The sequence below is a fragment of the Gobio gobio genome (assembly GCF_949357685.1).
Source record: "Gobio gobio genome assembly, chromosome: 19".
Lineage (NCBI taxonomy): Eukaryota > Metazoa > Chordata > Actinopteri > Cypriniformes > Gobionidae > Gobio > Gobio gobio.
Window position 1 is genome coordinate 27,043,248 of NC_137112.1, and position 17,434 is coordinate 27,060,681.

Genomic DNA, 17,434 nt, shown 5'->3' on the forward strand with positions numbered 1-17,434 from the left:
GTCAGTCAAAAGTATTTGACCACTCAGTGTCGAAGTTTAATCAAGTATTCCAGAGAGTAATTAGTAAAACTCGAAGTGGACACTTTGATACTATTCCTTTTTTTAAAGCTCAAATAACAAGTCCAACAATAAATTATTATTTATGACCAAATGACATGAAAAAGCAAATGAGTTAATGTTTACATGTATTTGCATTTTCTCTCATTGATTTGTGCTGGTTTTGGCGCCAAGACAGAAGCTCTGCACTGATACGGTTCTGTAGAGAGGACCGCACAAACCAAACAGATCAATGTCAGGAGACCAGACTCTCCGCTGTGCTGTCAGCTGTCTGGCTCAGCCCACATGCCCCAGTAGAGTAGATGTACACCCCTAGTGTTTCTCTGTGCAGCTCTATTAATAAAACATCAAAGCCTCCAATGTGCAATAGCTGAATTGCTGTCCTTTAAAATGGACACCAGAAAAGTTCACTACATTTTTTTATTGCGTATTTATCATGTGAATGGATCGGAAATGACCTCTTTGTCTGAGAGCTGCACACTCTTTAGTATTGCCTCTCTCAAAAACTCAAAATAACATCCTCTTTTTTTCTTTGTACCTGTGGTTAGTGTCCCATTTTGCAAGATGGTCAAGAGAGTATTTATACCTCACCCTTTGAGAGGCAGAGATAAAATAGGCCATTTACTCTGCATCACTGCCTTAGCGGGAAGCCACATTCGTTTTTCACTTTTAGGAACAGACTTTTTCTGCTCTATCTGTAAAATATTAGCTAATTGTGTTTATTGGAATATAATCAAGCATGATATTGCAAATCAGTCAAAATATCTCACCTGCGGATATATATGACCCTTCTATTCATAAAATAATAACCTGAGAATTTGTTACAGTAAATTTTTTGCCTTTTCTCTTATTTTCAGGAGTACAATCAAAAAAAATTTTTGCTGCTTGTTCAGTTTACTTGATTTTTGAGCTAAATAGACACAATCCTTTAACATTTTGTCACGACTTAGAATTCAATAAATTCAAAAATTTAAAATGGAAGTTAACTTAATCCATAATGAATCCATTTTGTTGACAATTGAAGCTAGACGGTTTGTGTGTAGTTCTTGTTATGTTATTGTTATATTTTATTTATTTTATTTTAATAGTTATGTTTAATGTTCAGTTTAGAAGAAGTGTCTTCAATGAGTTTCTGTGGCTATAACTTTGTACTGAAAATTGGAAGGTTTGAATGCCTAGATCACATTTATTAACTGAAAGAAATTAAGTCTATAATTGTATTGGGGTTTTCTTAATTTCCATTAGAACTTCAAGATAAGAACTTCAGTTAATTTTGTTTAAAAAATATTTGTCTGAATGAACTTGTTCTAGTCTTATACAAGCTTAAATTGTGTGAAAAGGTTTTCCTAATTTTAATTAAAGTTTTAATTCAAGATTTTTTAGTAATAAATTAATATTTGTATGCATTAAACTTATCAAAAAACTTTTACATTTTCTAATAAAGACTGTTCTTTTGAATTTCCTATTCATCTAAGAATTAGAATTTCACAAAAATATTAAACAGCACAACTGTTTTCAACATTGATTAAAAAAAATGTTTAATGAGCAGCAAATTAGCATATTAAAATGATTTCTGAAGGATCATGTGACACTGAAGACTGGAGTAATGGCTGCTGAAAATTCGGATTTGCCATCACAGGTGTAAATTACATTTTAAAATATATTAAAATAGAAAACAGTTATTTTAAATTGTAATAATATTTCACAATATTACTGTTTTTACTGTATTTTTGATCAAATAAATGCACCCTTAATGAGCATAAGAGAAAAATCATACCGATACCAAACATTTAAATGAAATGTATACTGATATGTGTCAGAACTATCCATTTTATATAGGAGTTTATCTTTCCCCTTCTTGGCATTTATCTAAAAAAAAACAACAACAAAAAAGGGTACATTCTATAGATTTATAAGATATAATGCTTTTGGAGAGGGTTATTAACACTTCACAGCTGGCTGTGTTCAGCCGTCAGTAGAGCAAAGCAATGTTTTTCAGTGGGTGCAACTACCGTAATTTGACTTGTGAGATGAAGAACATCTTCTGTTCCTCCAGGTCTGTCAGGGTGTATATATCAGCTCGGCTGAAGAGCGAAAGCAAATTTCTGTCATGTTTTCTCTCGCTCAAAAGCATGCAGACAAAAGAGGGAGAGAAAATCGCGATGTACCAGGCGAGGGGGTTAAGATGTCAGCTTCCCCAACCACCTGTCCTCTTCCTCCACCATCTCTCCCTCTAGTCTGATGCTCCGTGAAATGGATTCACTCAGTCCATCATCTGGTCCCCTGTGTGCATTAGAAGATTGGAGCCGCTGGAGTGGCCTTCATGCATTTAGAAAGGATTTGCTTTACTTAGAAAGAGCTAAAGGTGTTTGGTCGACGGATGTGCGTATTGTTGTCTGACTATATCAGTTTGAGTACTTTGTGTCTATTATCATAGTGAGAGCGAATGTTTGTGTATTTATGGATGCTATTTCAAACATTGAAGGAAATTGCATTCTTGTCTTCCTCTAATGCATAACATCAGTTATGAGGGGTTAATCCTGACGGGATAGAGCACTTCTGCCCTTTCCCACCCTATTCTCGAACCTAGCAAAACAGCAAGACAACAGGAATGAACAGAGAGAACAAGGAGAGATGTTGAAGGGCTGGGTAGATGGCTACACTCACACAAATCCATGAGACTTGAGTGAACAGCCTCTGTTGGGTAATATATGCTTTTACACTTCATTTTCTTAGACCTCAATCGAGATTTTTGACAATGTCAAGTTAGAAAGAGGCTAATTACAGTCTTTGCTTGGTCTCCCTCTACCATCCAGGCCTTTTAAAAGGAAACAGAAAGCCACTTTTATGTGATCTTATGTTTTTCTGCCAAAGCTCAAAGCCACATGTGTGCATCTAATGGCATGTCTTCTCAGTAATCCAGGTCACTCTTCCCTGGTCCTTGAAAGCGAAATGTTTACTAACAAACAAAAGATACTCTTTAGTCTCTACACCAGCTTTTCCTCTTCTGTTCATTCAAAAACTCTCTGAATTACAATTTCACAGAAAAGAGCTCATTCAAAGACTCATACAGTGCATATTCATGCTTGTTGTGAAATATATGGTTATAGAAATGTTTGTCACCCGTAAATTCCTTAGATAATCAAAGTCCATTAAAGCTGCACAACTGATGTTAATCAAGATTTAACTAAAAGTATTTTACAGAAAAGACTGCAATTATGAAAATGTTAAAAACATGTTTTTATGTGTAAGCATTTTTTTTAATTAATTATTTTAAGCCACAAGGTTGGATTAAATCGATCAAAACAAAAATCTTTATAATGTTAAATATAACAATTTCAATTAAATGCTTTTTTTATCAAAGAATTTGGAAAAATATATATATCAAGTTTTCCACAAAAAAGCAGCATTACTTTCTGAAGGATCATGTGACATGATGCTGAAAATTCAGTTTTGCAGATTAAATTACATTTTTAAATATATTAATAGAAAACCATTATTTTAAATTTTGATCAAATAAATGCAACCTTAAAGAAACATCAAAAAGCGCACTTTTGAAAGGTAGTGTTTAAAAAAATACGAAATAAAATATATATTTTAAAGTATTGTAATTATTTCATAAATTACATGAACAAATTAAATGTATATATAGCCTACTTAATATGTTAAATACATGTATGTAAAATAACATATAGTTTAAAAAACATATAGTTAAAATAGTTTATAGGCTATATACATCTTTATAAATTTAAGACGTGTGTGTATACAAAAACGTTCGCTCGATCTGAGCTATAGAAGGAGTGAGATGTCCGCCTTCATTGGGAGTAATTTCCTGGCCCTGCATGTGTGGGCAGTGAGATGTGGGCAGGCTGTTTCTGAGGAGGTTCTCATTGCTCTCTCACGGGCACGTAGTGCTGCAAAATTCCATTAACAATCTCACAGCTCGGACGCGGCTGCACACTGAGTCTGGCCACACAGGTGGGCTGTCATCTCCCGATAGAAGAGCAGCCCTTCTGCTCTGTACTACCGTCCTCCCGTGGGCAGTCATGTAGGCTATTCTGGCAATCCGGCTATAGTGAGAATTGGGGTTAACACAACAGGAAGGTCCTGTGATTTCCTGGAACAATAATAACAGCGCCAAATCTCTCATTCTGCATATCACCGGAAAGAATGATCTTGATGCATTATGAGCGGTCTATTTTGCTGCAAAAGTGTTGTTTTATGTTTTCTATTAGTTAACTGGCAAATGGGTCATTCCTGTTATCCAGTAACATTTTGGCTTCATAATTTTTGAAAAAAAACAAAAATGTTTTTCATGTTTTTAGCATTCTACCAAAATAGTGACATGTTTAACTATCAGGAATACATATTGGTCAAGCTCAGGGACTCAAAAAATAATAAATATGGGTTGTTCAGACACTGGCCGTGAAGGTATGTTAGGGACTGTAACGTTTGTTCGTGTGGGAAGAAGGAGGCGGGAACCGGCGAACATTCAACAACTTTAATAAAATAAATGAACACAAAATGAAAATAAAAGCGGCAGCCCCTCACGGACGACTGCCGCGCACACACATAAACAAAACACAACTTAAAATCCAGGCCTGGTCCTCTCTCGCCCTTCATTCGTGTCGCTCATCCTTATATGCCTCCGTGCTCCCTCAAGAGAGGACTCGAGACCGATGTGCCTCGCAGGTGACGCTCATTCTCAATCACGCACACCGATCTTGCTCACTCCTCCCATGTCTCCCGCTCGTCCACCTCGCCACATACCCCCAACACCCCTCGTAGGCCGGGGAGTACCCCGCGTCTACGCCTACTCCCCCCCAGGGAGCAAAATCTCGGCGTCGGGGATATGGGCCGGCGAGACGAGAGAACGGGAGACGGAGACCACCAGAGCGACCGGACGAGAGAGTGAAAAGAGGAGATTTTTTTTTTAAATTCTGGTCCGGTTCCCTGACACAATGCCGCTCGGTCCTCAGCCCGGCGAGAGGCTCTTCCTCGCGGTGCCATGCGATGGCACTGGACGCTCGGTGGACGGCTCGATCCTCCTCCGCCCCCTGGCGGCCGGCGGTGGCTCCTCCAATCCAGGGCAGCTGGCAGCGAGTCCCGCAAGCTCCCTGCTCCTCCCCTACATGGCGGATGGACGCAGGCTCCGGCCCACGGCGAACACCGGCGACTCCTCCGCTCCCTCTAGGACGGCAGCCACCCCACCTTGACCCAGGGGCACGGCAGCGAGCTCTCCGTCCCACCGGATCTTCACTCGCTCCAGCACCACCACCTCGGGCAGCTCCTCGCGGGCTTCACCCATCCGCGCTGCCCGACCTCCTCAGCACCGCAATCCCCCTCAGCAGCGAGGACTCTTCGACAGCATGTCCCTCCTTCCTCCCGTGTTTCGGCACCAATGTAACGTTGTTTGTTCGTGTGGGAAGAAGGAGGCGGGAATCGGCGAACATTCAACAACTTTAATAAAATAAATTAACACAAATTGCCCCTCACGGACGACTGCCACGCACACACATAACAAAACACAACTTAAAATCCAGGCCTGGTCCTCTCTCGCCCTTCATTCGTGTCGCTCGTCCTTATATGCCTCTGTGGAGACACAGAGTACCAACACGATCATCATTTCTGAGAGAAATAGTAAAGGTGAATGCATATACGAACAAGTTCTCCATTTAGGATTAGAACGAATTCAACCCAAGCGCTCTTTGGTGACGCGAATGATTACGTTACTGTTGATCATCTGTCCATCATCATATAAAGCCCACACTGACAATTTCATTGGTCCAAACTGCTCTGGTTCGTGTATAGTTACTCCACAACGGATCAAGTCCAGACCAAACTTTCCGACTTCAAATGTTGTGGATGGGGCTAAGTTCAGCTGTATAGACTAACAGGGTGGAACGTTTTAGCCGTAGCTCTTTGAGTGATCAAAATTTAGCTATAGCTAACCTTCTACAGATAAACAGAAATTTTATAAATGTCAGATGTTTTTTTTTTAATAACATTTCAAAAACTAAAAAGAAAAAGAAATGTAGGAGTGACAGGTGACGCTTCAGTTTGTATAGTTGAATTCCAGCAAATGATGTAATTTCCTAAAAATGGTCGCAGTGGAATTGTGGTCTTTTTTGGAAGTCGAGAAAGTAGCCTACATAGGCTACTAACAGGGTGGAAGATGACTTCAGGGACACAGTAAATGAAGAAAATTGTAAAAACAAAACAAAAAATATATATAGTTTCACATGATTTATATGCATGATTAGAGGCAGTTTGCCCTAGTCTATAACAATTTTAAAATATTTAGATGTTTTTATCATTTCATGGTTTATAGTTCTTGTGGAAGTTGACTTTGCCATGAGGACATGATAACATTTAATGCATATATTAATAAAAAGGTGTGTAAAATATCTGTTTAAGTGATAAAGAAGACCATATAATTTAAGCCATTTCTTATAAATATGTGACTTATAGAAAATATGAGTAAGTAAATATCACAGAGTCAGAAAAGTTACTGTATAACAGGAACGGCTCAAATAATAGAATATAATATGGCTCACGGTTATGCTAATATAATACGGCTCATGATTTGTATTCTGTACACTGCACTTGTGTTTCATTAGCGGTGGTGTTTGTTCGTTACGCCTGTAGGTGGCGGCAAGAGTATTATGAGTGAATCATTGAATCATTTCCATAAGTGATTGATTCACACTGATTCATTTAGGAACAACATGCGACTAACGTTACTGCATGTATCTCAGAGTCGCGCAACAGTTGGTTTTGCTCTGGCTTCTTTTGGCATAATTTTGTTGGAGCAAATAGATAAGGTAATTGGCAATATTTATCTCAAATATTACTGAATAAAGATTAACTTATTGCAATGCTGTAGGGCTATAGGCTTAACACACTCGTGCTGTGGTTCTTAAAATCGCGTGGTGTGATAAAATGCTTTCTATTTGCCTATTGTTTTCCTAAAGAGAGTACCACCACACTTCCTAGTATCACAACTCACTAGTATAAGCATTGATGTGTTAAGAAGGAGGTAAGAGTGTAGTACACTTCAGTAGAACAATTGAGTTAGATTTGGAGAGTTTGATTCATTTATGTGAATCCGTTCAACCTGTCCGTTTTGATGAATCGTTTCAGAAAATCTGCATTGAAAGTCTCCTCGTGTCAATACATTTTGTATATTCAATTAGTAGTATTGTTGTTGTGCTATTATTATTAGTAGTAATAGTAAAAATGCATCAAAGTTTATTAGTTATACACTGATGCATTATATAAATGAAAATGATCAAATATTTGTTTGCAGTCATTATTTTGCACAAACAACAACTGCATTGGTTTAGATGTTTGTTCCTCTGATTGTAAACAACAAAAAATAAAGGCATGAATACAAAGGTGAATAAAAATCAAGATTTTTAGCTGTATCCAGCCTTTCTAGTAGCTTGGCCATATGAATGCTTATTTTGGTTGTTCTCACATACTAAACAAATAGATTTAATTGTGCTGGATTAAAATTGCACTGACATGATGGCGGTGCCACCTCAAATAATTTAGCTAATAAAAAATTATCCCAATGATGCAGCATGTTTATCGTATAGTGCCTGTAAATATTATTTCAGCTGTAAGCTAGACATGTCATGCACCACAAATATCCAGGTCAAGGACTATTGTTGTTCTCCCTCTCGCACACACACACTCCCTGTCTCCCTCATCTCTCACATTGAATCCTGTATCACATTGTATATTGTATTTCATCTCTTTCTCAATTTCAGTGGTCATGACATTAAAAACTATCAATTTGTGGTAAAACACTTTTTGGTTGTGCTCCCTCAAGGCATTTCCACAGTAACCCTTGACAGAAACTACCAAGACATTTGTCATTGCACTTTTTCTTTGCTTTGTATATCCCTGCAAATGTCATTTGAAATGAGAATCTATTGGTGGGCTGGATTACATCGGATGCTCTGTGCCTTGCGTCTTACAGCCTGTCATAATTTCTTTGCCCCAAGGTGGCCGTGACATTTGTTGTGGGTTCAGAAGTTCACCAAGAGACCACGAATGACTTCACCCAAATCGGGAAACCTTTTCTAATGGGAACAGTAGCTCTCGGTAAGACAAACCTCCCTTGTTGTTTTACCCCAAAAAAGTATTTGGATACTTATGTCACACTCAAAAATGCAATTTCGGAGCTTCAGAACAAACTGAATTTTTGCAACGCTTTTAAAGTCACCATCAAATAAAAAATTTGATTAACAATTATTTTTTTATGGAATATTGCAGTGTTTATTATACATTATTTATCAGTGGACATCATTATTTAAAATATTTTTCTTTAACTTCCTTCCCCTTTGCAACCACATCTCTTCTATGATGACAGGTGCACCAGTGCGAGGACTGGGCTAGGCAATAAAACCTGTCACTCAAATGAAATCACAGCCGTGTTATTCTAGTATCAATTCAGTGACCATAAACTCGTTAGTCAGCTAAAAAAAAATGCATTTAGCTAAATATGTGCTCCATATTGATTATAATTTTAATGTTCTTCAATATTTAATGCATGTTTAAATAAATCCTTCTGGAGTTTTGTTTATGACAGCCAGCATTTAAATGTATATATATAAAATAAAATAAAAAACGAATTGGAGTAGAAACATTATTATGTAATTGTAAAGTTAGTATTATAAATTTCTTATTATAAAAACTTCCTTTTTTCCTTGAGAAAATTTGCCATGTACTGTATTATGTCCAAAACAATCGAATTGAATCGAATCGCAAGCTTGTAAACCGAAATCGAATCATAAAATGTGTCAATACCTAGCACTAATCAATTATATATACTATTACAGTTTTTATATTTTCTGTTTCCACTTTATTTTAGTAGAAGTTTTAGTAATTTTGTTGTGTTTTTGTCATTTTTGTGTCTCAAATTGTTTATAATTTGTATTTATTAGTTGTAATTTTAGATTTAGTTACTTTAGTACTTCATGTTAAAGGTGCTGTATGTAAGTTCCCTTTCGTTCAGTCACTACGACGTAACGTTAGTGACTAACGAATGGGGGTTTCGCTTAGAAGCCTATCATCTTCGAGCTTAGAGAAAACGCCCAATGGCGTGCCAATGCCATGGGCATGCGGAATTTGCATACGTGACTCCGCCTCACTGCGTGAGTATATAAGGAAGTACGTGGCAATATCGCATTATGTTCTGCTTTCGGAGCCAAGGGTACCTACCTCTTCACTCCTACAGCCTTCTGAGACTCTGTCAGCTTCTTCGAGACGAGCAGCTTTCCAGTCGGTGTTGGTGTTACGGCGCGTTCCAGTGATCGCATACTTCCTGCCTGCTGATCTGCGCAGTGGTCCGTTTGACAGCTGGTGTGCGTTTCCCTGGGCGCTTCGGCATCGACTGCGAAGTTTCCTCTCACAAAAGAGCTTGCACGTGGCACGTCCTTTTCAGGATGTCTCGCCCGTGCACTTCTGGGTGCGGTAGATTTCTCTCGCCTTCTGATGGGCACGAGCGCTGTGTGACGTGTTTGGGCTTTCAGCACGCTCAGGCAGCGCTCGTGGATGATTCATGTTCTCACTGCGGGAACATGATCATCTCAGTGTTACGGTCGAGACTCCGTGACCTCCGCGCTGATGCCAGAGCGAGAGTCCCCTCTGCCACACCCCAATCTGCGGTCTCCACCGGAGGCGGCACTTTGGCTGGTGGCCAGGGTGACTTGAGGGTGACGGTGTGGAATAAAGCTCCGACGCTCGTGCCTTGGCCCACACCCCCCTCTCATACACTTGACCCGCCCCGTGTTCAAGCGTCTACATCGGGGCCAGCTCCTGCTGTCCCGACTGTGGCATTTGGCGCGGCGGAAGACGAGGAAATTTCTATCGCCGCATCGCAAGGTGGGCTGGAGTCATCTGAGGATGATGACTCGGCTGTGCTGCCACCTTCGGGTGCGCCAGCATTGCCCGAGTCGGACCCAGAATTGACAGCCATGCTCTCTCGGGCCGCCACGACGCTTGGGTTGGAGTGGAACCCTCCGCCCCGACCTGAGCGCTCGCGGCTGGATGATTGGTTTTTGGGGGCGGCGCGTCCGGACACCCGTCCGGCCACCCCTCCAATACCTTTCTTTCCCGAGGTGCATGAAGAGATCGCACGGTCCTGGAAGAACCCGTTGTCTTCCCGCGACCGTTTGGCGAGCTCTTCCGCCTTCTCTGCCCTTGATGGAGCCGCGGCTAAAGGGTACACTGGGGTTCCCCCAGTCGAACGCTCTGTTGCGATGCAACGGTGTCCTCAGAGTGCTTCGACCTGGCGTGGTGACCCAAAGCACCCCTCCAAGGCCTGTAGGTTTTCGTCGTCCCTGGCGGCGAAGACCTATAGAGCTGCGGGGCAGGCCGCCGCTTCGCTGCATGCCATGGCAACCCTCCAGGCTTACCAAGCCCAGTTGCTGTGCGACATACACGAGGGTAGAGCTGATCCAGGACTCAGCAATGAGTTACGTGCCGCCACCGACCTCGCTCTCCGCTCCCTGGGTCAGGTGATGTCCACTACTGTGGTCCAGGAGAGACACCTATGGCTCACCCTGGCCGATATGCGGGACGGCGAGCGAACCCGGTTCCTCGACGCACCCATATCCCAGGATGGGCTATTCGGCGGGGCGGTCGAGAGCTTCGCCCAACAGTTCTCGGCCGCTCAGAAGCAGACTGAGGCGATAAAACATATCTTGCCCCGGCGGTCAGCTGCTGCCTCCCCACCACCGCCCGCACAGGTGCCTCAGTCTACTCGCCGCCGAGGGCGCCCTCGGCTCGGATGCACTGGCGCACAGCTGGCCGCGGGGCCTACGCAAATATGCGAATGATGAAGACGGCTCTGCTGACCGCATTGGCCTCTCTTAAGAGGGTCGGGGACCTGCAGGCATTTTCGGTTGACGAAGCGTGCCTGGAGTTCGGGCCGGCTAACTCTCACGTGATCCTGAGACTCCGGCCTGGATATGTGCCCAAGGTTCCTACCACTCCCTTCAGAGACCAGGTAGTGAACCTGCAAGCGCTGCCTTTGGAGGAGGCAGACCCAGCCTTGGCATTGCTCTGTCCAGTACGCGCTCTCCGCGCCTATGTAGACATGACACAGTGTTTCAGGACCTCAGACCAGCTCTTTGTCTGTTATGGTGGAGAGCGGAAGGGAAGTGCTCTCTCAAAGCAAAGGTTGTCTCACTGGATAGTGGACACCATTGTTTTGGCTTACCAGCAGCAAGGTCGACCATGTCCCCTTGGTGTGAGGGCACACTCCACTCGGAGTGTTGCCTCCTCTTGGGCTTTAGCGCATGGCGCCTCGCTAACAGACATCTGCAGAGCTGCAGGCTGGGCGACACCTAACACATTCGCCAGATTCTATAATCTCCGAGTGGAGCCAGTGTCCGACTATGTACTCGCCCCCCCGAGGGGCCGGTAATGGACCAGGCTCTGGTGTCTTCGCTTGCTCGCCACTCCACTCCTCGGACTGGATACGTGCAATTTTTCCCTCAGGTGAGCTCCCAGAGAGCCCTGAGTTCCTCCAGCACTGCCTACGCCGATACCTGTGTATCTGCCCTCTAAGCGAGCCCAGACCCTCGTCTCCGGCCAGGTGCCCCGTGTGCATGGTTCCCCTCCGGCGACCCCCACACGTGTATTTCACCATAAGTCTCCGCAGCGAGCGGGTTTCTTCCCTTGGCGTGTCCCCCGCCAACCCTAGGGTTAAAAATCCACCTTCGGCTGGTACCCTAGAGATCTCCATATGCAGCCCCTAATCGGGTCATATGTGTCTCTTAAGTCCTCCCCACGGGTAGGCATCTTGGCATTCCCTCACTGGGATATGCTTCCCAGTGTACCTTGGTATCCTGTGTTAAGTGGGAGTCCTTCGTCCGTACTAGTCTTACGACAGGGTACTCGCACTTACGCAGGGCACTGGAAGACAGCTGAGTGGCGTGATTTTATTGGGACCCCCATTCGTTAGTCACTAACGTTACGTCATAGTGACTGAACGAAAGGGAACGTCTCGGTTACGGATGTAACCCTCGTTCCCTGAGGAGGGAATGGAGACGTAACGTCCCTTTGCCACGTCAGCTGTGCTACCTGGAACGCGGAGTTCAGTTTGGCTCCTCAAGCAGGTAACATAATGCGATATTGCCACGTACTTCCTTATATACTCACGCAGTGAGGCGGAGTCACGTATGCAAATTCCGCATGCCCATGGCATTGGCACGCCATTGGGCGTTTTCTCTAAGCTCGAAGATGATAGGCTTCTAAGCGAAACCCCCATTCGTTAGTCACTAACGTTACGTCTCCGTTCCCTCCTCAGGGAACGAGGGTTACATCCGTAACCGAGACGTTTTTGACTGTACAAAAGCATCAAAATACCATAATATGTTTGCAAATATTTAGGAAACATGCTGAGTTCACATACTTGTTTCTATGAAAAACAATGTTACAGCCAGTTATTTTCCTTTGAAATGTGTGTTCCGATACCATTTTCGATACCACGGGGAAAATGGCATATATACTGTCATACTTTTATTATCTCATCATTTTGATAAGTTGGGTAATTTTGTTGCAATATTGGGTAATTTTTAGGGCTGGGTATTGACACAAATTTCACAATTCGATTAGATTTCGATTCACAAGCTGTCGATTCGATTTTCGATTCTTTTCGATTCAATTCAATATCGATTATTTGGGATATGTATCAGGTATAATACATGGAACATTTTCTCAAGGAAAATGAATTTCTGAACTAATGTTGTAAACTATGTTAGTCAGTTGATACTACATTAGCCTACTAATATTGAAGGTAAAAATTAACTGATTTTTATACAAACACTTAAATTACACTAAATTTTGTTTTTTTTTAAAGAGCACCTATCATGGAATTTTGAAATTTACCTTTCATGTAGTGTGTAACATAGATCTAAGTGAACAAAAACATCCTGTGATAGCTTGAAATATGACAGTGCACCGTATATATAGTTATTTTCTTTCAAAAGTAAGAGTCGACTCGGAGTCATTTTTAAGAATCGTTAGAAGACCGAAGCTTTTTCTCTGACTAGATGACGTCAACTTGTCAAGTTATTTGAATACGATACGCCCACTTATTGCGCTCCAAGACGCCAGTGAAAACTAGAAAACATCATGGCGACGAGACGCTGTGTTCTGAAGTGCGACTCAAAAGCAAACTTTTTTCATCTGCCCAAGGATGAGCATTTGAAGACTAAGTGTCTTGAAGACAAACCATACATCGTCGCGATTGAGTGTTTATTATTAGTCGTCAAATGTATGTTTCGCGATCTCAGGAAGCTTTTATTATGGACTTTTATTATGGCACATGGTATCTTCTTCGTCTGTCTGTACCATATATGGATTACATGTGCACAGAGCGCCCTCCGGCTGCCAGTATGAATTGAAAACAACAAATAAGAGACATCTGCGCATTTTGAGGAAGTATTGAATAAAAAATACTCCTCTGTTTAGAAATTTGACACAGACATATGAGAATCTATCAATATGTCTCCTCATCTGCACACTTTTGAACTAAAAGCCCTGAGGGATGTTGATTTGTCGCGAGTCTTCGTGAGGAGAATAGAGGAGTTTTTTTATGAATGAGATCAGCTGAGGCTCATATTACAATCAAACAGTACCGACGCGGTTTTCATATTCATAACTCCTGACACATATTAACAAATTACTGTCATTATAAGACTTTGATGGGCGTTCCGTTTCCGAGAATATCTGCACAGACTATACCAATCACAACTGACTGGGTCATCTGACCAATCACCGCAGATTAGCGTCACGTAAAGGCGGGGTTTTGAAAAGTGAATCACTAAAGGAATCATTTGAGAATCGCTGTCAAAACAGGTAAAAATAAATGCATATTATAAGAAAACTAAAGTCTTTTTTGTCATTGCATGCATGCAAAACTGTTGTTGGGGACTTCTAAAACAATATTTGGAACATTTTAAATGCCATGATAGGTGCTCTTTAAATATAATAATAAAGTTATAATATTAACTTTACGATTACATAATCATAATTCTACTCCAATTAGTTTTTTTGACATATAAACATTTAAAGGGTGGCATAAAAACTTGCCAGATTTATTAAATATTGAAGAACATTGACAATGAATAGCCTATGTAATGTGGTGCAAATAATTAGCAAAATGCTCCTCTCTAAGCTAAGAAGAGTTAATTTTTCTAGCTGACTAACGAGTTTATGGACACTGGATATGTTTTTTCTGAGGTAACTGTGGCGCTACGTGACATTGTTTACTTGTAAGCCGTTTTACTTACATCTTTCTGCGGTTGAAACACTGATTGAGCGATTCTATGTGACATGATACAGATTTCGGTAAGTTGTCCTGTATCTTTTAACACTTTCAGAAGCTCATTCGTGTTTATTTCGCGCTGTTACTGGTATTAAGGCGGAAGAGAAGATCCGTTCATGTTTGCTCCACGCTGCTGGTTCTCTTGAGCTGAGCTGAGCGGCAGAGCGAACTCACGCAATAGCGCAAAAACGGTATTCAAGAATTCAAAAAATAGACTAATCGATTCTTGGGATTTAATAATCGATATTGTTTTGTAAAAGTGAGAATCGATTAAAATCGAGAAATCTATATTTTTTACCCAGCCCTAGTAATTTTGTTGCTTTATTTGAATCTTTTAACTAAATTTATAAAATAAAAGCACAAGTAAAAAGTCAGTAATAAATTAAGGACAAAAACAAATTGCAAACAACAGCAGAAATAAATGTAATAGAATAAAGAGAGATATGAAATAAACACGGCTTTTCGTTTTTCAGGTAGGTCTAACATTAGGCTAGTATTCAGGTAAGAAATACTACATAAATTAATGTAATCAAATGTAAAATAACACTGGATATTCTTCATTGGAAAAATTAAATACAGATTAATGCTTACAATTAAAGTTACAAAGGTTATTCAGTCATGGGCAGAGAGTGTCTTTTCTTCTTTGATTAACATGACAGATGCACAGATCCAGTATACTGTTACACAACATGTAATCTTTCTCAACTATTTACATAGGCATTTTGATATCTTTTTTGTGTATTTAACCATTTAAAGGGTTAGTTCACCCAAAAATGAAAATTCTGTCATTAATTACTTAACCTCATGTCGTTCGACACCCGTAAGACCTCCGTTCATCTTCGGAACACAAATGAAGATATTTTAGTTGAAATCCGATGGCTCAGAAAGGCCTCCATTTGCACAATGTTCTTTACACTCTCAAGACCCATAAAAGGTACTAAAGACGTCGTTACAAAGTCCATCTCACTACAGTGGTTCTACAATAACTTTATGAAGCAACGAGAATAGTTTTTGTGCGCAAAAAATAACTAAATAAATAACGACTTGTGTAGTGATGACCGATTTCAAAACCCTGCATCATGAAGCTTCGGAGCGCTATGAAACAGCGAGTCGAATCATGATTCAAACAGCTGAAATCAAGTGACTTTGGCGATCCAAACCGCTGAATCGACTCACTGATTCATAACGCTTCGAAGCTAACATGATCTGATTTTCAGATATATGTAAGTGAATGTGTTTTGTCATTTAAAACCATCATGTTAGGTGATCTATAATGCGTGATGGGCGCCGCCATGTTAGTTTGCGGCGCGCTGCAATTCAGAGAATCGGATCTGTTGGATTTAAATCACATAACTTTATCCACGTTTCACAAAATGCATGAAAGTAAGTGACCGGTGAACTGGGAGAAGAATAGAGTAAACTATATATTTAACTATATAATGTGTATCTGATATAAATAAGACACGTAGTCAAATTATAACTGAAAGGATTGTTATTGCCGCTTCCACAGACATCATTTAAATGTCTGAAACCTAAAATAAACATTATGTGGTTGAAAACACTGAAAAGTTGTGATATGTGACAAGCGCTGCTGAACGTGTCCATCTCTGGCTCGGTGCCAGCCAGAGCGCGAAAGCATAGTTGGAAATAAGTGGCACCAAAATGAGGCACCGAAATCTGCGTTCTGATTCGGTCTGGTTACATACCGGTTATATAGGTATGGCACCGGGTTTCGCTACACAACCCTATTTGTGTCTTAAAATGAGTAGCAATTGGATTTTTATTTTATGTAAAGGCATGATATTCATGCATTTTTAAGTTGAACTTGAAGTGTCCAAATGCTTTCTGATGATGTGTTTGGTTTCACTGTTCTTGTAGTGTGTGGGCAGTAGTGTGTGGTGTGGTTTGTTTGGGTTTAGTGAAGTAAAGAGATTTGGAAACTATAGAGACACCAGTGTATGTTCATCGCAGCTCGTGTGCTGAGCAGTTAATGAAAGTACCTCTCGAACCTTATCACTGTGACAATGTAGATGTTAGCCAGGAGTCCAGGGAATTCTCTCTCTGTCCCTCTCTCTAATCCTGTTAATTGGCTGCCACACTCAGAGCTGTAAGGTCCTGAGGCAGCCAAACCTCGCTGGCCCGCAGGAGGCTCCTGTCAACAGAACAAACAAAATCCGCCTGCGAGAGTCTCACACATCGCCTTGCTCTCATTTACAGCCAAAGCCACTGTGACACCTTTGAATAGACAGCTGCTTGCTCAACGGCTTTTTTAAAGGACCCAGCACATGCCCCTGTGGAACCTCTAGGCACCTAATGGGCGTCTGCTTTTATGAAGTCACAAGGCCAGGCTTTGTTTATAGTGACAGCTAGGGGAGTCTATCTGACTCCGGTCCAGCTGACAAGAAGGGAATGAGCTGGCCCGGTATCAAACCAAGAGCATTTTATAAAAACAAAAAAAACGCTTATAATGCACGTCAGCATACTGTGCTGTGGTCACAGAGTTGTTAGTAACTGCTTGGTTAATGCAGATGCTGTAGAATAGGTACAAAAAGTGGAGCAGTCTCACAAGGGCCCACCGTTTGGTTTATTTGTCTGAAACCCGGCTCTGGGCTCTTGGGAGCATCTGCAATTACAAGGGCTCTTACCTTTCGCTGTGCGCCATCTGTTGTAATGTACCGGGTTTAGTCCCCTGCTCCTCGTTCGTATTTATCTTACTGATGATTTTCATTTGGTGCAAGAGAAAACACAGTTGTGACTGTCAGCACTTTTAAGAGAACATTTGTAGAGATGCTCTCGATTCCCTAGATTTTTATAAGGGTTACTAACACTGAGAGTAGACTTTTAAAATGGGCAGTTTCATTTAGACTATTTCTGATTGGATGAGCTTCATTTGAAGCCATTTTAAAATGCCAATAAACTCACTACTGTCACCACAAGTTTTAAATGAATGTGGCAAGTTGCTACGGTATATGGAAACTCTAAACAGTTTATAGTTAGTCTAATGAAGAATATTATTTGACAAGATCATTT

The 17,434-nt window shown here is 41.2% G+C and overlaps 1 protein-coding gene across 1 annotated transcript in view; it reads left to right on the forward strand.

Annotated features, from left to right (window-relative positions):
- LOC307143504 (uncharacterized protein) overlaps positions 1–17,434 on the forward strand; it is a 237,884-nt gene that overhangs the window by 125,179 nt on the left and 95,271 nt on the right. The window contains exon 9 of the mRNA XM_079845129.1: positions 8,070–8,169. Within this exon, the coding sequence (XP_079701255.1) occupies positions 8,070–8,169 (100 nt within the window). The remainder of the gene's footprint in view (positions 1–8,069; positions 8,170–17,434) is intronic.